The 24,817-nt window shown below is 32.0% G+C and overlaps 1 protein-coding gene and 1 pseudogene across 1 annotated transcript; both read right to left on the bottom strand.

Moving 5' to 3' along the window:
* Positions 1-1,171: 1,171 nt before the first annotated feature.
* On the bottom strand, positions 1,172-3,820 carry LOC111287480 (NAC domain-containing protein 43-like). Its single transcript, XM_022878078.2, has 3 exons — positions 3,223-3,820; positions 2,824-3,095; positions 1,172-2,599 (listed from the first exon to the last, which is right to left on the bottom strand). The coding sequence occupies exons 1-3, from the start codon at positions 3,404-3,406 to the stop codon at positions 1,820-1,822; spliced, it is 1,236 nt and encodes a 411-aa protein (XP_022733813.2). The 5' UTR covers positions 3,407-3,820; the 3' UTR covers positions 1,172-1,819.
* A 10,158-nt stretch (positions 3,821-13,978) lies between these two features.
* On the bottom strand, positions 13,979-14,807 carry LOC149513982 (uncharacterized; annotated as a pseudogene).
* Positions 14,808-24,817: the final 10,010 nt, after the last annotated feature.

Below are 24,817 nucleotides of genomic sequence, written 5' to 3' on the forward strand. Positions count from 1 at the left end.
TGATATAATTAGTATCAAATTGGGAATAGTTGACCAAATCTTGGTCCAAAATTTTTCTTTTGAATTTATCAAAAATTTCTCAACTTTTATCAAGTATCAATTTTGCCAAACTGTAAAATATGCTAAACACTTCTACTATATACATTTCACCATAACTAGCCCTCTTAGAGTCTTTCAAAGAGAAAGATTTTATCAATTTTACCAAATTTGAGAAATTAAAAGAGTAGCTGCAAGAGCCTTCCTTGACCCTCCTACAAACGCTCAAAACCACTCTAATGATTTAAATAAAATCATATCCAAATACATCAACCATTCTTAATACCAATTCCAAACATAAATCTCTATGACAATAAAAGCAAAACACTTGCTTTTATCTGGCCACTATTATAGAGTTTCTCAGAATATCTGTAGAAATTAATGGACGAAGAATAATAGTAAGATATTATTATTCTTGTCATGATGACCTAGAAATAGAAAGTGAACCAGAAGCGATCCAACTCCTAGAAAAACTTTCAAAAATGGAAGGCATCGATCATCCTACAAAATGCTATATTGGTATCAAGAAGGATGGCAAATGTGTAATAAGACCAGCACCAATTCACCTCAATCTTTTAATCCAAAAGACGAAGAATTGCATAATCCAAAAAATGCTATGGAAGGATAACCCATTATGTAGATATTCCAACCAAGAATAAGCCTAGACTAAGCTGATCTTAACTGTTAATACAAAAAGATAAAAATATTCAAAGTCAAAGACCAACTATACTGTAGTAGTTACTGTTCTCGATAAAAAATATTGTAGCAGTCACTATAGCAAATAAAAGACAGAGACCTGCCACAGAAACTATTGTAGCAAGTCACTGTAATAGTAATGTAGATAAAAATTTTACTGTATATTATAACGGCAACTGTACATAATTACTGTTCATGTTTTTATTTATTTAAGCCTTCATTGCAATCAGCCGGGGGAGGCTTTTCAGTCATTGTTATCCCTTGTCTTCTTAACTTACCTTCCTCTCTTTTTTTCAGACCATCCTCCAATCCTTATATATCAACTATTTCCTTTTAGTTGTCTACTATTTATATTTGATCCTTTCTGCATCTTGTAAATACAAAATTATTTATATTTATTGAAAATAATATCCATCTAATGTTAAAAAATTTGTGATGCATTTGCATAGACCAAAATGCACTAAAAGCAGTTAAAGGTTTACCCACGCTGAAGTTTAGCTAGAACAAGACAAAAGAAGTACAGTATAAATATCTGTTGGCCCTGGCTCGTACGTGCTTTTCTTTTTCATCTTATCCTAATTCCTTAAAGATGGTCACCTTTTTCCTCAAAATCTTGATAGGTGAGACAACACTATCTTCCTCGACACCACCATAACAGATTGAATTTTTTTTTTTCCCATTTGCAAACAATATATGACTGATCACCACTTTTCCAATGCGATGCCAGAATGCAACCAAGTGGATATAATTATTTGTGTTGTTGGTGTAAGACCCATGACACACAATCACATGAGCCCCAGATTCCAGACTCTTAAGTCAGCACTAAGCTATGATTAAACTTTGTCAATCTCTTTTCAAGATAGTTAACCAATTAGGGTAAGACCACAATCCCCTTTGGAAGAGATTACCAAGTAAAAAAGAACATATTAATCTCTAATCCCAATAACAACATTTCCAGAGAGATGATCGGTAATTAGATCGATTACACCGTTATTAAGTCCCCTTCTAATATTTAACCCTTATTTATGCAAATACGTATGTATATGTATGTATGTATTTATATATATGATCTTGACATGTACTCCTATTATACCGACAAATGGCATAAGGGGTCTGATGACGACGGTGAGGATGACTTCGTCAAGCTCCATAGATCATTCTCGTTGCTGTAGACTTGCGAGTTTTGATTTGATCTTTGCAAATTTATATGCGATGATTGACTATCATCATCGTGGCAAAGACTGAAAACCGCATCAGAGTCACTAAAACATGATAATTGCTTGCTTGTCTCTACATGACCATTTAGCTGGAATGCCACAAGTCGGTCCAGGGTGACCCAGTTATTAACGCCATTTTTGGACCCATTAGTATTCTGAAAAGAACCTGGGTGATCACAAGCACCGTCCCCTTGGTTGATTGAAGGTGGCTCAGTTTCAGTCAGCATATCATCGATGGTTTGGTAACAAGACTCGAATCTCCTTTCTTCATCAAAGGGTGGACTACTCATGGGAAGCGAAGGGAGAGTTGGGCTTTCGAGCCTGGGGAGATGCACAAACCTTTCATGTAACTCTTCGCCGATTCCTGCGTTGTTTGCTACAAGCATTCTTCGATTGTTGCTGTTGTTGGTGTTGGGGATGTTCATGTTACTCAATGAATCATTCTCCATCTTGCAAGTCCTTCCCATATACAGAAGAATTTGATCTAGAACCCCAACGTTGGCTGAACAAAGCATCTGTGTCTTTGAATCCAGAGAAGTGGACGAGGAGCTTTTAGGACCCTCTAGGGTTTTCTGATAATTTTTCTTTCTAAATACACGGCAAACCACCCAGCCATCTTCAGACACGGAATCTCCGATGGGATTGGAAGCCTGGACCAATTTAATAATTTAATATAAGCAAAACAGATTAATGACAGAGCATTTTGTTGCTATTAAGATTACAAAGAACTACTAGTAAAATATCAGACAGATTTGTACGAAATGCTTGATTAATGATACTCCAATATTATATAAATACATACATACATACATACATACATACATACATACATACATATATATATATAAAGAAATATTGGAAGAGGTTTGCTTACATTAGAGTCATAGGGAGTGTTATCATCCAGCCTGTACTCGTGCATAATCCAATCAGATTTTTGTCCATGTGGAGCTCTTCCTTTGTAAAAAACCAATGTCTTCCTCAATCCAATTCTTCTAAAGCCACTATAGATAATCTTATCACGGCCAGTTGCTTTCCAGAACCCGGCAGCCGTTGCACGATTAGTTCTGGTCCCCGTTGGGTATTTCTTGTCCTTGTGGCTGAAGAAGTACCAATCGTTTTGTGGGGTGGATCCTATTTTGCACTTCTCTGCGCATAACCCACAAAAGGCATAATTTCATAAAAACCCTACTTGTTAATTAGACTCACATGTAAAAGAAAGACCAAATAACATTGTAGAGAGAAGTTAAAAAGGGTTTGTTTGATTTGTTATTACCTTGTATATCCCATGGCTCAAGCTTGTTGAGATCAACTTCCCTAATAACATCAAGGTCTATCTTTTTATAAGCCACTTTCTTTCTGAGGTAATAGTGAAGAAGCTCCTCTTCTGTGGGATGAAATCTAAAACCAGGAGGGACCTGAGACTGACCATTTATGGATAGATTCATATCTTCTGACATTAGCTGAGATCTCTGCAAATCTGGAAAGAAGATGGCTTTTCCTTGCTGAGATATATAACTGATATATAATGTTTAATGGTTGAAAATTAAAATGATCCACTGAGAGAAAGAGAGAGAGAGAGAAGGAAGGGAGCAATAACAAGGCGGAAGAGAGCGGGGTGCGTAAAGGGTAATGCAGTTATGATAATATATAATGGTGGTAGGGCATGAATGGTCCAAAGATGCATGAAAATGGCCATTGGTGTACTTCGCGTGGGGTCTATGCCCTTGAGAAGAACCAGCCACCTAAAAACTAGAGACCACAGAGAGAAACATAGAGAAAAATAAATAAAATGGGTGAATATATATATAAGGGAAGTAGGTCCCACAATATAGGTGGTTACCCCCCAAAAAGATACGTTAGAAGAAGTGTGCGAGCGGGGGCACTCCCACATCTCAAGTATGACCCTCGACCTTAATATATCTATTTGAAAACCACCTCTCTTTATCCCTTAAAGGCATATCTCTTTCATTATATAAATATGTAAACATCACTCGTTTTACTTGTGCAACCACCTCAACGACAAGAGAGCAAAAAAAAGATGATGGGGTGCCACTGAGCTTTCATGGCCCCCCTAGACCAAGAAAACACATCACTTTCTGGTGACTTAGCTTAATTTTTTCACTTTTATCATTCCATAAATCAATAGGATAAAAAAAAAACAAAGAACCCAATTTATTTATTAACTGCATTTTTTCTTTTTCTTTTTATTTTTATTTTTGTAGTTGTATGCTATATTTAGGGTACGTGCAATGTTTATTACTAACGTAAATTTGGAATGCCCCGTGTTCTATACTTTTTGGGAAGGAGGGTATTACTCGAACGGCCCAAAAAAACCCACTTCTTCAATGGTGTCCACGATACGATCAAGAGGGAGAAGAGGAGCATTCTCTCTTTAAATTTGCATGTTTTCCTTTCCTGCATTTCTTTCATTGTTTGCTTTCCTTGATTTTACATGGCAACGGCTGAATCTTTCATTTGATATTAGAAAATGTGATATATAACATCTCAAAATTATAACCACAGGAAAGAATCGCCATTATTTTGTAGACGTAAAGCTTGACCACGCATGATAGTAGCTCTAGGGAAAACCAGCTGATCAGCTTCCGAAATTAATCAAATTATATATGATTTTAGGTGCACTTTTTTCTTGGGTCCAACTTTATTTCAATGAGAAAAAAATAGCTGGCTTTGCTTCTTTAAGATTAAATTTTCTTACAAAAAGTACTGTATAGGTGATCAGAAAGATGGGCTCCAACGTACTAGTAAGGGACTTGTTCATTATTTCATGCTATAAACGTAAAGCGACAAGACAGAAGGGAAAAACACCATGAAATGTAAAAATGGAGCAATGCCAAAAAGGTGCACCATGCATTGATGCTGTGTATAGAAATAGAATCATGGAAAATGCTTTTATCATTCACTCAGGGTCCCAATGACTTATAAGCTTTCCCTTTGCCAGGTTTTGGTCATTCTTTAATCGCAGTGCCTACTATAACAAAGTAATTAACTCAGCTATAAATGGACTATGAAACCTGTGCCTTGATGACCAATTGACCAGCTAAGAAGAGGAATTTTCTCATTAATTTATCTCCAATTAACTTCTATTTCTTAGATATAGATGATAAGGGTGAATTGGGATTTTAATATAGTTGGTTGATGCAATCCCTTTTAAAAATTAATATTTTACAAATTTGAAATTTAAATTTTAATACTTACATCTTTTTCCTTGTAAGATTAAATTAACTTAGGCTTCATTTCGTTGAAACTGTTGCTATTTACTTTTTATTATTGATATACTTTCAAAGAGACCCAAGGTTCATATTTTCTTCTCAACTTCCTTAATGAATAATATACTAGCATTTTTTTATAAATTGCATGACTTTGTGCCATGATATTCTTTTTTTATTCTTAGTGATCCAAAACTGTAGTTATGATTGTTATTGATTATTTTGATAATTGAATTAATTTCCTCATAATGGGAGAGATGAATATATCTCTGCTTCATATGTATAGAATCTATAAAGTTCACATTTAGATAATTTTTTTTACCTTATCTGCATTACATTGATGACGTATTAGAAGAGATTGTAGCCAACAATCTATCAATCCAAACCGTCTATCAAGTGCATATTATTTGCCTATCTTTTACCACTCATAGAATGAATCGAGCTTTTAATAATTAAAAACCTTTCAGAAAGAAATTTTGAAAGATGGGAGACATTTTTACCACGTTAACTTTCCTTAAACAAAGGGGAAAACGGCAAACAAAGGAAAAAAATGGCACAGGATGAAAAAGTTAAGAGTTGCATAAGCACAAACTTGTTAAATTTTGAAACTGCAACCAAGCCAGCCGAAGGCCGGAATCCAATTGGTATGGCTACCAACTCAGTTCTTGACTTGTTAATATTAGTGAACAATTACCAAACTTGACACAATTCTAATTTCAATTTAGGGTCCATAAATATGATATTTCACAGTTGAAGCAATTCCTATATTTACATGCATAGTCTTTGTCAGGGTGAAGAGATAAATTCAACTTTCCACCAAATATGCTCCTTTGGGATGAGAAAATCAATTCATGCGTCAATTACAATAAGTGGAGAAAACATAAATACGGAACCGATTAAAAGCAAGAGAAAAACCAAATGTTTTGTACAGTTACTCGTGTTCAATTTCTTTCTTGGACTCCAAGGTGAATTCGTGCAAGAATGTATTAGTAATCTCTCTTCAAACACCCTATTGAAGTATGACAGAAAAGAAGAATTAACCCACATGCATGGCGGTTTGATTTTGTGTAAAACGAATCACTTTTAAATGTGATAAATAATTCTATATGGTATACTAGCTAGCGATAGATATGTATCTTTAGAAACAGTAGATTTCTTAGATTCGATCTTCAACGACGCTTGTAATTTTCTTTTCTAATTTCTTTAGACTGCGGCTTTTTTTTATTAAAAAAATCCAAATATTACTAATCACAATGGTTCTTTTGTCATTTGAGTTTTTTTTTTTTTTAAAGGAAAAGACAGAAAGAAGAGACCAGTGCGTTGCACCACAACAGGACAAAGATTATAATAGTGTAATATACAATGATAAAGTGAAGTGAAATCTTTTTGTAAATGGAAGTCAATCCCATATTAACAACCTTTGGTCACTAATAAATAGCTTTTGCAATCTCCACATGTGGGCGGCATTTGACGAGAGACAAAATATGATCTTAGTTTTTATCTGACGAATGCACACTATAGCCAAAACCTTTATAAATTCCAAAAACGATAGTGCCGATGGATGTATGAAAATCTCGGTGCTAATCGATCTTTTCCTTTCTCTTTCTCGTAACGGTAGCACTACACATATTCTGTTATGACTGGTGGGAGTTACTGTCTTGGTGCTAATCATGATCGTTATTTCTGTAAATTCCATGGCTAATCATGATTTTTGGCCGACAATTGATGGAACAACCACTTCACACTAACCTGCACTAGACATCTCATCTCTCCTTATCACCTTCCATCTTCTTGTTGTAGGTTGCTAGTTTGGTTGAAAGTTTATATTTACATTTATATATGAATATATTAATATTAATCTGAGCTATGCTACTAACTACATTCCTTTTATAAGAAATGTTTAAACTTTTTTTACGACCTAAGTTGACAAATTGTTCTCTTTCGCTGTGGTTGTAAATGACTAGTATTGTAGCAGTAGGCCAGCCTTATTAATTTTTTTTACATACATACAATATTAAAATTTGATAACAAAGAAATGATTATAAATATTAAGATTTGAATTTTAAATTTATTAATATTATTTTTTAAAAGTACTTATACGAATCAATTGAACTAAATTTCATATTCAAATGATTCTCGTTTTTAATAAATGTGATTCTTTTTTACCCTTAATTTACAATGGTTAAATTAATTTGGAAACTTAGATATAATTTTAAAAAATCACTAAATTAAGTGGCACCTTCAAATCAACCATTATATAATGCTAATCACATACTATACTACGTGGAAATCTTGTGATTATGAAACAAAAACAGAGTTCAAAAGTTATAATTAATTAGTCATGGTGAGGAAATGTCGCTTACAATGACGTTCGAGTTTTGCAATTGTCACATCATCATGTATTAGGCAAACAATGTGAACTACTGACACAAAAAATTAGAGAAAACAAATTAAGTTACCTTATAATTTTCACGACTAAAATATTTTGCAGAATATGCAATTGTTTGTTCTAGAATCTGTTGTATGAATGGCTTTCCACATTTATCAAATCTGATTTTTTTTTTTTTTTTAAAGTTAACTTTTGTAGGGACTTTATGAGAGATGGAAGGAAAAGTATTCAATTAGTAAAACTTTTTTTTAATTAACCAAAAAGATATTTTTTGAACAATGTGGGGTATAGATTTTTGTGGGTCTTTCTTTTAATCGACTCCATAAATGACCTTAAAAAAAGTCATGACTGATGAGCTGTTCTATGTTAAAGAGTTTTGAATGGGAAAATTATTTATTTGAGAACATTTATGTTCCAAAAAAAAAAAATCTTGTTAATAATGAATCGTGTTTACGCAAAAAAAAAAAAAATCTAATTCAGAACGTTACTAGATTTGGCTTTTAAATTTAGGATATTGATACAAGATTGCAACTAAAACTCTTAATTAACTTTCTAAAGAAAAAAAAAACCCTAAAAAATTTGTTTGACTGGTCAAAAGAAGATTTATTTGTTTTTTTTTTTTTTAACAAATGATGTCTTGAACTGGAAATAAGAAAAAATTTGCAAATATTATCATTTAAATCTATATCTTTTGGATGTTATCTCTTATATAAATTATAAAATGATGCATTCACTAATTGAATTAAGTTTCACATTACAAAAAGGAATAATACCTAAATAAGTCCTCAAACGTTACTTCAAAACTCAAATAAACCCTCTATCTTTTATTATATGAAATTAAGGTTATGAAATTTAATTTTATTGTAATTAGAATCTTGAAATATTCAAATTTTTGTTTAAAACTTTTTAATTGAATGATATAATTTGTAGAAAACACTTAGATTTATTTAGATGGGTTAAATGATGAATATTTAAGATAATACTATTTTAAAATTTTATCAATTGGACATTATTCATCCAATTTTAGGATTTAATGAGTATAATTATAATAAAATAAAAGTTCATAATCTTAATTTAAAGCAACAAAAAAAAGAAACTTATGTGCATTTTAAAATTAAGTTCGAGGATTTATTTGGGTATTAAGGAAAAAAAAAAAAAGCTAAGTTAATTTGATGGCATGTTGAGCATATTGAAAGAACAATTAAGTAAATGATGTAACATTTATATATATTTGATGTTTTGTTGGTATATAAATTCTATATATTATCAATAAATCACATAGTACCATTTTATTAATAAACAAATATCTAACTCTTAAAATAAATATACAAAAAATTAATTTTTTAAAAAATTTATCTATTAATAAAGTGACATCATCTTGTTCTTTTTCTTTTCTTTTATTGAGCACTTTGAATAATAAAAATCTACTTGTTTTTTTAACTTCTCTCTAAAGTTGTTCTTTCTTTCTAATGGATAGCTAAACGTGAGTTTAATTAATTAATAATTAGGATTTTTATGAAATTCTGCTTTTGAGGGTTTATATACAGAGAAGTGCAAAATATAAAATAAAAATAATAATAATAACCCACAACAAATAACAAATAGAATATTGGCAAATAAAAACTCCAGGTAGCTAGGCTTAAACTTCTTACTTTTAGTTGGATTCAAATAAAAAACAGGCAAATATCTACTCTTAAGAATTCCTTTTCAAATTTGTCTTCTAAAACGCTGAAAATTAATATTTAAAGAAAGATAAAGAAGATCTCTTTTTTTCCAACAGTAACACGTAGCAGCATGGTATTGAGGAAAATAGAGCAGCTGTTAGGGAAAAGCTCACAGCTAGCAGGCAAGCATGTGATTAAGGCCCCATTTTTACCAACTAAAAGTTTTGATTAAAGATGATTTAACAACAACAACAACCACTTAATTTCCTGAAATGTTCTTAAATTAACAGTGATTTTCTCATAAGCAAAATCTTGATAAAGCTGCTTTACACAAAAGCGGCATCGATTGGGAAATTATTATTGAATCATTTATTTAAAGGTGAAGATTATAGACTAATGGGGGACCCTTTTCCATTGAAATATACGATGAGAATTCAGATAACAAGATGCCTTTGGCTTTTGGGGTGTACAATGCCTGCATGCCCTCAAAACATGGCCAACATGGGTCCTTTTTGCCTACCATGTTTTTTCATGGTCTTGTTGTATATATGTATATTTTCGCATTGCCTGGAGTTTGTCTGCAAAATCTAGTCTCTTTTCTTTCCGTCCATCACGCTCTTTTATATATTATATTATTAATTTCTAACCTAAAGAATATCGGCATCACTTCAATCAATATGATCATGGACTCATCAAAAGAAATTAGTTCATACATCTCTCACGTCTTGAAAATTCATATAAGTCTCTCCTTCAATTTTTTGGTCAAAATTGAGCATGCACCATAAAAATAATTGGGCACTCTCTTCAATTATTTGCCGTGTGGGAAATATCCAAGATGATTCATACTCGGTTTCTGTAAATCATGTGATAAATTAATTTGTATCATAACTCGAAGAAAAAAAAAGTGGTAGATCATAAATGAAGACTCGTTGATTTGAAAAAAATTACACCATACCATGCGTGAATTATATCTTTATCGTTTATAAATTTCACACATGATATAGAACAAATTGTGAAATACATGAATGAACAAGATTAATTAGATATATAATCATTAATATTGTGGTTGCCGAGTTGAATACATTTTTAAGGCCCTAAGTAATGCATTGACATATTAATGATAATAAGTCAGGCAATAATAAATTAGATTTTGACAGGTAACTATAAATTTTAAGCAACGTGAAGAAGAGATTATGTATTTCCACGTTGAACTTTCGTACAAATATGATGCAAGATTAATAATTATTTGGGAAAATAGTGAAGGACATCGAAAAGAGTTGGCGAAGACTAATCTGATAGGGTTAGCCCCAAAATTTAGGCCATGTTCGCATATTTGGAAACATACGTTTATATCGATGTCATGTCTAAACTGGCTTCACCCCTTTGGACAAATTTGGACAAACAAGTTTATGCATAAAAGAGATCGAACATGTTCGTCCAAAAAATAAAAATATATTGCATCAATCTCATGTTTCATGGTAAAGGGTGGCGTGCACTGTTCTTTACCTTGTTAAATTAGATGTCAAGAAGCCTCATTTCATAAATCTTGGCCGGGCCCAGTGTCTTTTCATCGAGCTTCTCTTTTACATTGCAAACCTCAATTAAAATTTTCTCATTTTCAGTACTTTTTTATTGAAAAGCTACACATTAGTGTTTTTTTTTTCTTGGGGGTATCAGTTCCAATCGTTTTCCTTCTTCGACAGCCCAACCATAATTAACTTTTAATGACCTTATGGTTAAAAGAGAAACTCAATCTATGTTACAAGTCACGAGATATTAATTGATAAGGCTTTTTGAGCAATAGTTGATATTACCTTCAATTTGGCTATAGGATAAATAAAATAATGATGCATATGTAGATGTATGCATGATTGATGAAGTGATTTAATCCCAATAGCATAGCAGAAGGGGAAGGTACAAGTAAAAAAGAAAAAAAATCAAATGAACTGAATTTAATTGGAAAGAAAAAAAAAAAAAAAAAGAAGGATTTGATCATTTCTTTAAACATCTTTATAGAAAGTATATGATGTATGGATTAGAGGGAACAAACTTCATTTATTCAACATCATTTGTAATTGGATGTGAAATTTATAGTTGAGTTGAGTTGTCAAACTTTTTCTTAAAAATTTTCTGGAGCCCAATTTTTCATACAAGCATCCATATATCTACAAACATGCAAGTGTGTATTGGTCCTTCCCTTCCATTCCCAGCTTGTTAGGTCCAAACCCTAAAACCCCACCATACAATTTGCATTTGGTAATGAGTGCGAGATCATCAAACAACTATATATGGAAAAGATAGTATAAAACAATTACGTCACGTTAGTGTATGTTCTTTTATTCAAACCATACTATATAGTCATATTATTAGAAAAGTCAACTATTTACTACTACACATCATATGTGATAATTAAATTGTGAGTTATGTTAACATATGTCATTTTCATTCAAAGACATAGTCATACTATTAGAAAAAAAATCAACCATTTATTAAATATCATTGTAATAATTAAATGGTAAATATTTATTTCAATAAACTTATTAATTAATTTATAATAAATAATTATTTTTTTAATAATGTAATTATATGACATAATTTAAATAAAAATATATACATATATGCTAATGTAAACTGTATCATTAGTCCTTTCTCTACAAATGTATAGGTAAGCTATTTTACTAATTTGATGTAAATTATTTCGGGTGAGCCGTAGGTGGCCAGATTTTTCCATATTTTTCTTTGCCCAGTGATAATAAATCATTTCATTTTGAATAAAGATAATTTTATACATGCATGGTTTAACATATCGTAAATATTGAAATCGTTTTCGGATGCGTGAAGAGACCAAATATTGTATAATAAAGTGAAAGAAAGGTTTAAAAGAGACTGATACGAAGAAAGAAAGAAAGATTTTGATTAGTGATAAGACACGTACAGGTCTGGAGAAAAAGTTCAATACATGTGTGTCGAATTTCGATGAATCTGTAAGATTTCTTAACGTTACGCAATTCTTTTTCTTTTCTTTTTTTTTCGTTTTTTTTTTCAAATTAGGAAAGGGAAAGTTCATACTGGTGGCTCCCATTTGAGACCTGACAGCATTGGAAACTATTTGCGTTTGTTCATAGAGCGTTGCCATTTAGGAAAAAAAAATGGATTTCCTCTCCATTGGACGATAGCCATTGACCCCACCATAGACAATGAAAACAAGAAAAAAAAAAAAAAGTAAAACTCTGATGGTCCCTTGGTAAGTGAAGGTTGTGTTGAAAGATGGCATGGTGGTTTGCTTCATAAAAATCATTAGTGTCATAGTCATATGATTAAAATAAATCCTAGTGAATTTTCACCTGACTAACCAACTAATTAGAGAGCTCCACGTCAGTCATTTTCGAATTATCAAATGCTAAGCTCAAACTCAATATTGACAAGGTTTTCATCATTTATGATGCAACATTAAGTTACTAGTAATTGCTACTTGCTTTGTAATAATTTGCATTGAAGGAAAATCAAGGGGGGTTTTGATGAACCTGTTGGTCCATCAACTTCTAAGATCGGTGTACTTAAATGATATTCAATTTTTGTAATAAAATGGAGTAATGAAAAGCAGGTGTAGAAATTATGAAGCAATAATGTTGGTCAAGTTCAACATGCACCAATCACTTTAATTATCACTCAATCAGAACCATTAAGGCATTTCAAGAACCTTGATACAGAACAAAGCTCATCCAATTATATCTTGAACCGCAAGATTTAGTTTGTTGATTTCTTGCACAAGACCTATAAACCAAGTAACCCAATTAAGCTTCTCCAAATCTGACTGTCTAAAGACCTCTATCCATCTTGACGGTGGGCTTCAACCTGGCCCAACATCAACAAACCCCCATGGATTTTGTTGTCTATTTGAAACCCCCTTTTTCTTTTTTCTTTCTTTTTTTTTTTTTTTTTTTTTGCCCAGAAACCTTTTTAATTTAATATGGTTTTTTACTTTCTTTTTTCAACTAATTATAACTGCCGTAGCAATGTAGCCTTCACCTATTACGGCTTACAATTTCTGTTATATGCCCTTTTTAAGCTTTCTGTCCGAGGCAAATATTAATCGTTAGTATTTTTTCTTTAAGTAATTTTCTTTGTGTGAATCTATAAATCCCATTTGGATGTTAAAATCAGTATTAGTAATTTAACTTAATTTATTCATACAATAATTTTTAAAAAATGATATCTTATAAATTTAGATTTAAATTTTAAGCACTTGTAATCCTTTTTATTCTTAAATTGTCCCTTTTTTTATTATAAAAAATTATAACATGTCTTCAACTTTGAAAAAGAAAGCAAAATCATAAAATTTTCTGAAAGAATTAAGGTGATAATATGATTGAACAGGGCAGGTGGTAAGTTAAAATTGAAAAAATACAAAAACAAAAATTGTCATATAATATCAGTATTTGTAGTGTATATAATTAAAGTGCAAAAATGTAGGATCTTGGATTTCTACATTTGTAACGGCTTTATTTTATTAAAATACTGATTTCATATTTGATACCATTTTAAGAAGTTTAAATTTAGGTTGATCTTAGGCATTGATTAGCTGAGCAAAGAAAAAGGATTTTGAAGAATTACTTGCCGTTTAGCACCAAATGGTTAATTAGTAGATAGATGAGGAATTGATGTCCTGTCAACGAGCCTACAAATTTGAACATTAAACAAATGAAAAAGTGAAATAAATATGTGAAATGACATGCTCATATTACTATTTCAATTGTTTACAAGGTCTAATATAAAAACAAGGAAAACTAAAAATAGGGCAAAAAATTGGTTAGAGGAAGCATTGATTGACAACGAGCCATCTTTGTTTGAGGAAGCATTCCTACTGCTCGACAGACTTCATTGATCTGAGAATCCAACAGATGCTAAGATCCCATTTCTACACTTCCCGACCGTCCTAACACTCTCAATCAATTCTTGAGTACGAGCTTCTTGTGATAAAAACCTCCAACAGCTGTTCTGGGCTGATCACTAGCTTCACTTTCAAAAATCCAGGGTTGTTGTACTTGGAGAAAACATCAGTATGAGACCTCTTCAGAGTCCCTTGATAATCACAGGACATCCTGTAAGGAGCAACAAGCGATGCGGGGATGCTGTTGGACCTGACATGGCCTTTTCGGACAATCTGGTCGCCATTACCTAAACTGTCTTTGCTGTTAACTGGAAGTAGATAGTATATATGATTTTCCAGGAAGGGTTCTGCATGGTTAAAAAGTGGTTTCCAAAAGAGATCATGGCTTCGAAAAATAACGTGACCTGGGAATTTATCTGTCATGCTTCCTGCCGTTGTTGGAGTAGAAAACTCCGTGACTCCAAAATTTGAAGTTTGTTGGTGTTGAGTTTTGACTTGAGAATATTCTTGTGAATACAAAAAGGAAGAACAGTTGGAGGCAAAGATAGAGGGTGTTTCTTTTATTTGCATTCTGACGTACAAGTTAGTAAAGATCAAGTTAGAAAGAAAGAAAGTAGGAAGGAAAAAAAGAAGCAAGTGGGATGAACTTGGCTTCATGATGCCTAGGTTTTCATATTTATAGGTAAACTGAGGGGATCATAAGAGAACAATTAGGATAAGGCCGAGCTGAGATGGCACTAACCATATCAAGTCGGCACAAATGATAAAAATACCTTTATTATCTGTTAAAAACTTGGAAAGAAGAAAAAACCATTGTACCCTTTGACCATCAAATGCTCCTAAACTCTGTCCTTCTATTAGGTGGTCTAAGTATCAGATCATCAAATTTATTATCGACGTTCTCGATGTGAGATAGATTGACTGCATGGTTCATTGAAGGCTGACATTGCAAAGGGAGGTCTATTTTAGATGATGACTAGCTTTGAACAACAATTCGACTTGACGGTTATCCAATCTCGTGCATGTGTTCTTAATCGAGTGCATAATCAATTTAAAGGTTGTCGAGGTAATAATTGTCTAAGGTGATTCAAGATTAGTGCTGGAGTTCATTTGACCACGGTGAGACTTGAATTTTCTTTCAAAAATTTGGATTTAAGCTCTATTTTGGACCTTAAAGGTGAACCTGGCTCTTTGTTTACCCCTAATGGTTATCTGGTTTAGATGGTCCATCCTAGGGCTCTTTCAATTAGGTCGGTCTGACAGCATTAAATGAGAAAAGAGATGGTTTGAATAGGAAGATTTAAAGTAAAAAGACAAAAATATGTCTTCCCGCCCGTGCTCCGACATGTGCCAGGGAACTTGTCATCCATCTAGTCTGCAATACGTCTATATAAAGGGCTAGTACGACTTCAACTTTCCACCTTTTGCTTTTTTTGCCCATAACCTGACCTAAAATTTTCGATCTCAACATTTTTCAAGCCTTTAAAGTTTTTTCTACACTTACTTCAGTATGTGTTTCTAACCATGTCCTCTAATATGAGTTTTGGATAAGCTAAAAGTTATAGGGTAGAGCTACAGGGAAGTTAGCGAGGGTAACAGGATGACGACTTGATCCCTCATATTATTGGGGGCTGCAACTATGCAAAGATAGCTTATTAATTCAACCCAATGTTCGAGAAAGGGCAACGATGCAATAAAGAGAATGCTTGAGCAAGAAATGAGTGAATTTTAAACACATAAGAATTGTGTGCTCAGATCTACTTCGAACTTCAACATTCACATGCTTTCCCTGACTCTCAGGTCGATCCATCTTCTATGGCTGACCTTTCCTCCTCTTCGGTTGTTCTTCCTTCTAGGGTTTAATCTCCTCTACTTTCTACCACTTTTACTCTCCCCTTCAATCAGTCTTTTTGGACATCTCGTCCTCTCCTAAAGGTCTTCACCTCATCTTTTTTTTTTTGGGATCGAGCTACTTTCATCCATTATTCTTTCTCAGAATCTGTCTCTCACCCAAAGGTCAAATTCTTTTGATGAAAAAAGTTTCAATGAGGAACAAGAGGAAGGAAACACCTCGATCAGAGAAAGTGACGGTGAAGGGGAAAGTCCTGTAGATGAGGACGAACTCATCGAAGCTCTTATAGATACTCCGTGAGACCTCAATGTGATTTTCAAAGATGTGATAATTAAGCTAAATGGTGAGACAAATCCAAAAGACTGTCATAATATATGCTTGGCATATCATGTTCGTGCTCTGGGTACCATTTTTCTTTTTCTCAAAGAAAGGTATAATATAATAACATTGAACTCCTCAGACTATATCACTGATAGATTAAAGTCATATCGACTTTACATATATTGAGAGTCGTTCGTAGTCGATCTGAGGTTTTCATTTCATCATTTATTCATTTCAATTTTTAATTCTTACAATTTGATCATCACTCAACTCACCCTAAATTATATTCAGTACATAGTCACTTTCATTATTTTTTGTTGATAACTAAATATTTTTCCTTCTCTCCCTCTATACAGGGAGTTCTTTTCTCTTAAAAAAATCTTAATGACAGCAGGTAGTTCTATATCATAGCTTAGCCAAATAAAAAACTTTCCACTGATTACTCGAGCTCAATAAAGAATTTGAAGCTACTCTTCCTATGCCTTGAGAAACAAAAGGCAAATAAAGATGGTGAGTCCAAGGTTAAGGCCTAGGAAATAAAAAGTACACCCAACTCCTTTATGGACTTACCAATGGCCCTCTCCATCTCTGATCTGTCATATTGGAATAAAATTTTAGATTTTACATGTAAAGAGAGCTCGTCATTGATGCTCACAAGCTAAACTTTCTAGAAGTGACAAATAGAACAAAGTATTGAGGTAAGTTTGAGGTAATCTCGTAGGGTTTTGTTTCAAATTAACTTTTTATCTAATTGTTAGCTCAATTTTGTAAAGATGGCTAATAGCAAAAACTTTAACATCTCATTGTACCAACATGGCTCGAGGCCCAAAAGGGAAAAAAGAAGGTCTAGCTCGGTGCCTCGTCCATGGGAGAAACAAGGTGGTCAACACCTCTATGCCCTATACTCTCCCAAATCAAAAGTCAAAAGTTAAGGCAAGTTGGGACCTGTCTTTTACATCAGTACCAATACCACCCCTTCTAACTAAAAAACCACAAGGAAAGATCTTGTCCTCTGCTTCTAAGAACCCCAAAGCGAGGGTATTAAAACTTAGCTCAGAAAGAATATCTGTAAGGTTGAAATATGCACCAACGAATGATTCAATCTCCAACATCGACGTTGCTAGGAGGTTCTATAAGGTCACAGTTTCTTTTCTTGATGAGTATCTCTTGACCTCAGCTCAATTTCTTGTTATGATTATTATTTTTATTTTTCTAAGTTTAAGGTATTTTTATGTAGTCCAAAATGAGTTTCACCTCAGCCTGTGGAAAACAACAGTCAAGCCCTCCATCACGCTTATCTTGCCATAGGGCATATGCTAAAAGTTAAAAAATATATGGCTACCATTGCTAAAAAGCACAATAAGAGCTTAGAGACATTGGGTAGCGTTAGGTCAAGCCTTAGCACATCCCACAAGAAAAAAACTGAGCTAAGAGAAAAGGTGAACGATCTAACAATGAAGTTGAAGGATGTCTTGGTTGACAAGGTCTTAATCGAATCTATGAAGGAATAGATGGAGTTAAAGTTTAATGATGCTCAAACCAAAATCTTAAGGCTGAAGTCTGAGTTGAAAGCTCAGGATAAGAGAAAGAAAGAGCTAAAGGTGAAGGCTATGAAGGAGTACAAGACCTCCAATAAATGTCTCTGATTGAAGATGGAGTTTTCCAAAAATAACTTACTTGGTGCCTTTCAGTTGGCCAAAGATGAGGTACAATTCAAATTCTTCACTTTCAACCTCAACCTCTATGATATTAACATCAACAATATCATATCAAGGCCTTATTAAAATCAGCATAAAGAGGATGAGGAAAAGAAGAAGATGAGGCCCTAGAGACGAGTTAAAAGTCGCTATAAGGATAGTGGAGAAATATGTAAAGGTTATCGAAAATGAAATCATCTTTATTGCTTCTACTAATGAGAGTGTTCCCTTTACCGTTGCTACTGCTAACAAATAAATTCTATAATTGTTAATTTTTGACTTTGTAAATTTTTTACTTTAAGGTCAACTTTTTATAATGATCTCCTATACTTTAACTGATGTATTTTGTTATAATGAAATAAAAAGGAAATTTTTCTTAAGTTTTAGCTTGGGTTTACCATCATTTCTTTCTTATTTGCACAAGTTTAAAAATGGTTAACCAATCTAAGGTAGATAATTGAATTGAAGACTTACATAATTGCTTAGATTAGATAAACATAATTACAAGTTCTATGTTATATTTTTTCAAATCACTTAAATGTAAGCTTACCGAAAATAATTTAATTCAAGTGTTTACAAGTAAATTAATATAAATGTGAGCTCAGTTTGTACTGATCTACTGGTAATAGACTTGATTTGCATTTCACATGCTTGGGATGGTAGTGCCATTCATAAAATAATACAAGTGTAAGCTCGATTTATACCAAGTTACTAACAATAAATCTTTAAGTTGTCTACGTTTCACATTCTTAGGATAACATTGCCATTTAGATTATGTAATTTGTAGGTCACATTGTGAACAACCTTCTTAACAATATATGATCCTTCCCACATCGGGGCCAATATGCCACTTCGATCATCTACTCCTAAAGTTTTAACTTTTCTAAGTACTAGGTCATTCTTCTTGTGGTGCTTGCACTAAATCTTCTTATTATAATAGTTGGCTACCTTTTGCTGGTAGGTTACAATCTGTATTAGGGCTATGTCTCTTTGTTCTTTGGCCAGGTCGAGGTTGGCCCAAAACACCTCTTCATTTTTTTCTTCTGATGCCAATCTCAACTAGCATTATAGCCTTTGTTCCAAATACCAAATGAATGGGGATTTCACTTGTGGGCACTTTCGTGGTTGTCCTCAAAGCCTACAGAACTCATGGTAGCTCATCGGCTAACTTCCCTTTTACCACGTCAAACCTCCTTTTCAAAGCTTCTAATATTATCTTATTTATAGCTTTAGCTTGCCTGTTAGACTAAAGGTGGGCAACTGAAGTAAACCTAAGGTCGATGTGAAGATTTAAGCATCATTCTTTGAACTTCAGATGTTATAACATATACATCTATAAATTTATAACTAGACTTAATAAAAAGAATCACCACCAATCTTTTTTCTAATTGTGATTGGCCACCTAATGAATCTATCCTTTTAAAGAACTCCTAAGCTTGACCAAGGGTCTTTAAAAGAATAGGTTCTAGTCTATTAATCAAAACAAGATTCGAGAGTTTGGTTACATATAGAGAATGTTATAGCACCCTCATATGTCCATATAAAAGACAATACCATTTTATTTTAAATTATTCTAAGATTTTGATTCTAATGGTTTTAATTTTAATATTGAAAATAATTCTTAAGATTTCTCTATCAATTTGATAGAATTCTTAAAAATATTTTCTCATCTCAAAAGTATTCAAGAATTCTATTTATTTTCTTGAAAAGGCTCTATCGTCGAAAAAAGATTTAAACATTTTTTTATTTTGGATTTTCATTGAAAATATATCTAATTCTTTCACTATTTGGGCGAAATTAGATAAATTTTCTCTCCTAAAAATTTTTTAGATAAGCATCCATTTGTAATTACTAAAAACTTCATCCTTGGAATTTATTTTTATTTTATTTTTTATTTCTAAATTTTTCACCATTTAGGTCTATTTAGAAAATTTTTACAAGTTTTATTTCTAAATTTTTCACTATTTGGCCTATTTAAAAAAAATAAAAGAACTCTTATTATTTTCATAATCTTTGAAAAGAAAATAATATGATAATTATTTTTTAAAAGTTTTATTTAAATTCTTCCACCATTTGGAACAAATTTTAAAAAACTTCTCACCTAGAGATTTCTTAGAAAATTACCATTTGAAATTTTTAAGATTCTCATCCTTGGATAAATTGTCAAATTTTTTCAACCAAATTTTTAAGTTATATTTTTTATTTGAAAAAGAATACAATTACTTTTATTAAAATTTTATCTAAATTATTCCACTATTTTGATCAAATTTAGAAAGATTCTTCACTAAGAGATTTTTTAGAAAATTTGTAATTTGAAATTTCTATGAATCTCATCATTGGGTAATTAGTATTTTTATTCCAAAATTTTATTAAATTTGTATTTTTTTTATTTTTGAAAATAAATATTAATTATTATTATTTAAAGTTTATCTAAATTCTCCTATATTTGGAATAAATTTAAAAAAATTTCTCACCTAAAAATTTTATAGAAATTAACATGTTGCAATTTCTAAAAACTCCATCATTAGATAATTATTATTTATGCTTAAAAAAATTTATTAATGTTTTATTTTTTATTTTTTTTTTAATTTTATTCTCTAATTTTTTAAAAAAAATTTAATAATGCAAAATACTTTTAAAAAAGTAATAAAATAAATAAAAATAACAAAAAATAATAAAAAAATAAATACCAAAATAAAAAACTAACTCGGTTTGGCTGGAGAACTGGCTCAACTGCAAGGATAATAGGCGACTGAAACGGCTTGAGGAGTGGCTCAAACTTTAATAGCTGAAAGCGAGTCTTCCAATCAGGTCGCACTGCGAGTCGGGTCGGAGTCAGTAAAAAACGCAGATCTTGGGCCTTTTTAATCTTTAAAATGACACCGTTTTACACTTATATAAAAGGTCTAAATTTTTTTTTTAAATGTTCTTCCTCTCTCTCTCTTTTCTTTCTTTTTTCTCTTTTTCTCTCTCTAAAAACCAATGAATACCGATTAAAGTTTCATTAGATTCTAGAAAATGGTATCAAAATCTAAAAAATCTCGTCGAAAGTCTTGTCAATTTTTGGAATCTGATGTCAGAGATTGAAAATCTCATCGAAAACTAGGATTTTTGTCAAAAAATCATCAAAATCTTCAAAGATCGCTAAAAAATTTCACCGAAAATTGAAATTTCCAAAAAAACTTTCAAGAAAAAATACTTGCAAATTTTCTTTTTAAACCAAAAAATTTCTCTAAAAAACTTTCTTACTCTTATGTACTCTCTAATTGCTTTTATGTGTTTTTTTGCCCTGATAATCTGTGTGTATTTTCCTGTTAAATCTAGGTTCATATTTATAAGGTTCAAATGATAAGAACCTTAAACTAGAAAGGAATTTCAATGTCCTTTAAATTCCAACTTCCCACTTAGATTTAACCTAAACTTTATAACCTAAAGAAACACTCCTAAACAAATTCAATCACCCTAATCTTTTCCTAATTTTTCTTTCCATTTTTATTTATATTTATATTTATATTTTTATTTTTATTTTTATTTTTTTATAAGAAAAATAATTACAACCCCAAACAAATTAGGGTGTTTATATCAGATTTTCAAATTGTTTGCCATTGTCAATTATTATAAACCTAGGTAATCCAAATCTACAAACTATATTTTTTCACATAAATTTTTCAACTTGTGCTTTCGTGGTGGTCACTAGGGCTTTAACTTCTAACTATTTATGAAGTAATCTATTGCCACTAAGACGAATCTTCTCTAACCTATAGCCAAGGTGAATGGTTTGGGACATCCATTTCCCATTGTATGAATGGCCATGAGCTGATGATATGAGTGACCTTGGTTGAGGGGAAATGTTGTATGTTGACAAATTTCTAACACTTGTCACATCTTTTCACCAGTTTAGTCGTATCCTTCCTAATAGTAGGCCAGTAATAGCCTTATCTCAACACTTTATAAGCCAAAAGTCGAGGTTTGAGGTGACTTTCACATATTTCTTCGTGGATTTCTCGTAGGATATACTCTACTTCTTTTTTATTAATATATCTTAAGTAAAGTAAGCTAAAATATCTTTTGTATAATTTTTCTTTGATCATTATGTATTAAAGGGCCTTTTTCATCAGTGCCTTAGCATAGACTCTTTCGTTGGGTAACATTTTCATGGTTAAGTATGCTTTAATTAGCATCATCTAGGTTTGTTTTTTCGTAACCTATCCCACAAACTTATCCTCAATGCTTTATATGCTAATTCTTCTACTAAAACTTAGTTTGAACTTTCCATTACTGCTTCTAAAACCAACTTAGACAGAGAGTCTGCTATTAAATTTTTTGACCTCAATATCTTTTTCATCTTGGCTTTCTTGAAGCCAACTACCAAAGCCAGCATTTTATCAAGATACTTTCAAATTTTATCTTCTCGAGCTCCAAACTCTCCATTTATCTGACCAACCACCAATTAGGAGTTGCTATAAGTGGTTTTATGTTGAACAGTCAGCTCAGTTGCCAACCTTAGGCTAGTTATCAATGCTTCATATTTTGATTCATTGTTAGATGTCTTGAACTTGAATTTCAAAACGTATGAGTACTATAACCCTTTCAAGCTAATCAAAATAAAGTTGGCTCCTTCATCTTGGCTTGTAACTAATCCGTTGACATAGAACTTTCAATCATCTTTATCCAAGATTTTTTCCTTTTTCTTAGACTATCCTTTCAATTATACCGAGGTGTACTCTATAATAAAGTCTTCATGTACCTGTAATTTTAATGTTAATTTGGTTAAAATGAGTAGATCGAATTTGCTAAGCTCAACTGCCTATTTTAATAGCCTTTCTGACATTTTAGACTTTTGTAAAACTTGCTTCAGTGGTTAATCGATCAGGACATGGATCGTGTGGGCTTAGAAGTATAGCCTAAGTTTCCTAGCTGAAGTGACAATGACGTAGCCTAATTTTTTTATGCCACTATAGTTAACTTCAAGCCCTATTAATACTTTGCTTACAAAATAGACTAGTCATTGTTTCTCTTTTTTTTCTCTGACCAGGATCGAGCTGATAGCTTAATATATGTTGACCAAGTATAACTACAGTATTTTGCCAATCTTTGATTTAGACAAGACAGGTAGGGAGAATAAGAACTCTTTTAGTTCATCAAAAGCTTTTTGACATTGAGAAGTTCACTTGAAGTCAGAGATATTCCTAAAAATTTTGAAGAATGGTAGACATCGTTCTGTCGATCTAGACATGAATCGACTAAACGTGGCTATTTTGCCTGTCAACCTTTATATTTTTTTTATCGAGGTCGATGCCTTCATTTCAAAATCGCCTGAACCTTTTCAAGATTGGTTTTTATTCCCTTTTGGCTAATCATATAACTGAAGAATTTATCGATATAACCCTAAAAATGTATTTGCTCGGATTAAGTCTCATATTATACTTTTTTAAAGTGTTAAAGGTTTCTCTAAGGTCTTTCAAATTCTTATTCAAACTCTTACTCTTGACTATCATGTCATCTATATATACCTTTATATTACGACTGATTTGATCTTTAAACACCTTATTCATCAATTTTTGGTAGGTCACATTTACATCTTTCTGTCCAAAAGGCATGACCTTATAATAGTAAAGGTCTTTCTTAGTAATAAAAGTTATTTTATCCTCATCTTCTTTTAACATTTTGACTTGATTACAGCCAAAATAGGCATCTATGAAGCTAAAAAAACCATGCTCAATACTATCATATACTAACCGATTTATGCTAGGGAGGGGAAAGCTGTCTTCCAAACAAGCTTTATTCAGGTCGGTAAAGTCCACACACATTCTCTATTTTTTGCTATACTTTTTAACCATGATCGCATTGGCTATCCACTTAAAATAGTAAACCTCCTTGATAAAGTTAGCTCATAATAATTTATCAAATTCTTCCTTAATGTCTTGTTATCTTTTGGAAGTAAAAGTTGTTTTTCTTTTATTGAACTGATTTTACCTTAGGATTAGTGTGTAATCTGTGGACCATCACTTTGGTATCAATTTTAGACATATTAGACAGTGTCCAAGCAAACATATTGGCATTATCTTTTATGAGTTTGATCAGTTGGTCTTCATGTTAGAGCTTAGCTCTAATCAGCATGTATTTTTGAGAAATATTGTTCTAGAACGGGATTGTCATGAGGTCTCAGTCAATTCGGGTTAGTTTACGTTGAAATCTGATCTTTGATCAATTATTTTTTTTTGTTCAACTAGGTCGAGATCATTTTTTATGAAAATAGATTCTGACATGATGATTAACATATTGAACAACTTGTTAAACGTATTAATAAAAGTGAAGTATATTTTTCATTTCATGTTGTGTTTGGACCAACGTGTTAGCTCGGTCTAAGTAACATTAAAATTTTGACACTAATTTAGAAGCTCGATCATTTCTAATGCTATCTTAAAAAAATTAAGAAATAGAATAAAATTAAAGTTTTTCAAAGCTTGAGAGCTCAAAGCGACTTAAAAGCATGCATCTTTCAGGTCGATCTTACATTTTGTGCTTTTATCGATGATTTTTTACTTCTTGTTAGTTCTTTGTGTTGGCTTTTATTTGTTTTTGACCTTGGTATCGATTAAGCTACCTGTCTGCTTCCCAGTTTTACCTTTCATTATTGTAATATAATGTTGTCATACCACGGACTGGTCTTTTTAAACTTTTTCAACCCCTTCAAGTGTTAAAAATTTTACTTTCAAATAAGGAGTTGAGCCTATAAGCCATATAACAGACTAGTTATGTTAGTCTAATATCATGTGATAGGTAGATGGGACATCCACTACCATGAATTCTACAATCAAGATAAT

Source organism: Durio zibethinus, chromosome 17 (genome assembly GCF_047325235.1).
Source record: "Durio zibethinus cultivar Kanyao isolate XHJ-2024 chromosome 17, ASM4732523v1, whole genome shotgun sequence".
In the NCBI taxonomy this organism is placed as follows: Eukaryota; Viridiplantae; Streptophyta; class Magnoliopsida; order Malvales; family Malvaceae; genus Durio; species Durio zibethinus.

Coding starts and splice junctions, on each gene's coding strand:
- LOC111287480 (XM_022878078.2), bottom strand. CDS start 3,406: ATGTCAGAAGATATGAATCTATCCATAAATGGTCAGTCTCAGGTCCCT. Junction 3,096..3,222: donor TGAGCCATGGGATATACAAG/GTAATAACAAAT, acceptor GGTTATGCGCAG/AGAAGTGCAAAATAGGATCC. Junction 2,600..2,823: donor ACACTCCCTATGACTCTAAT/GTAAGCAAACCT, acceptor AAATTGGTCCAG/GCTTCCAATCCCATCGGAGA.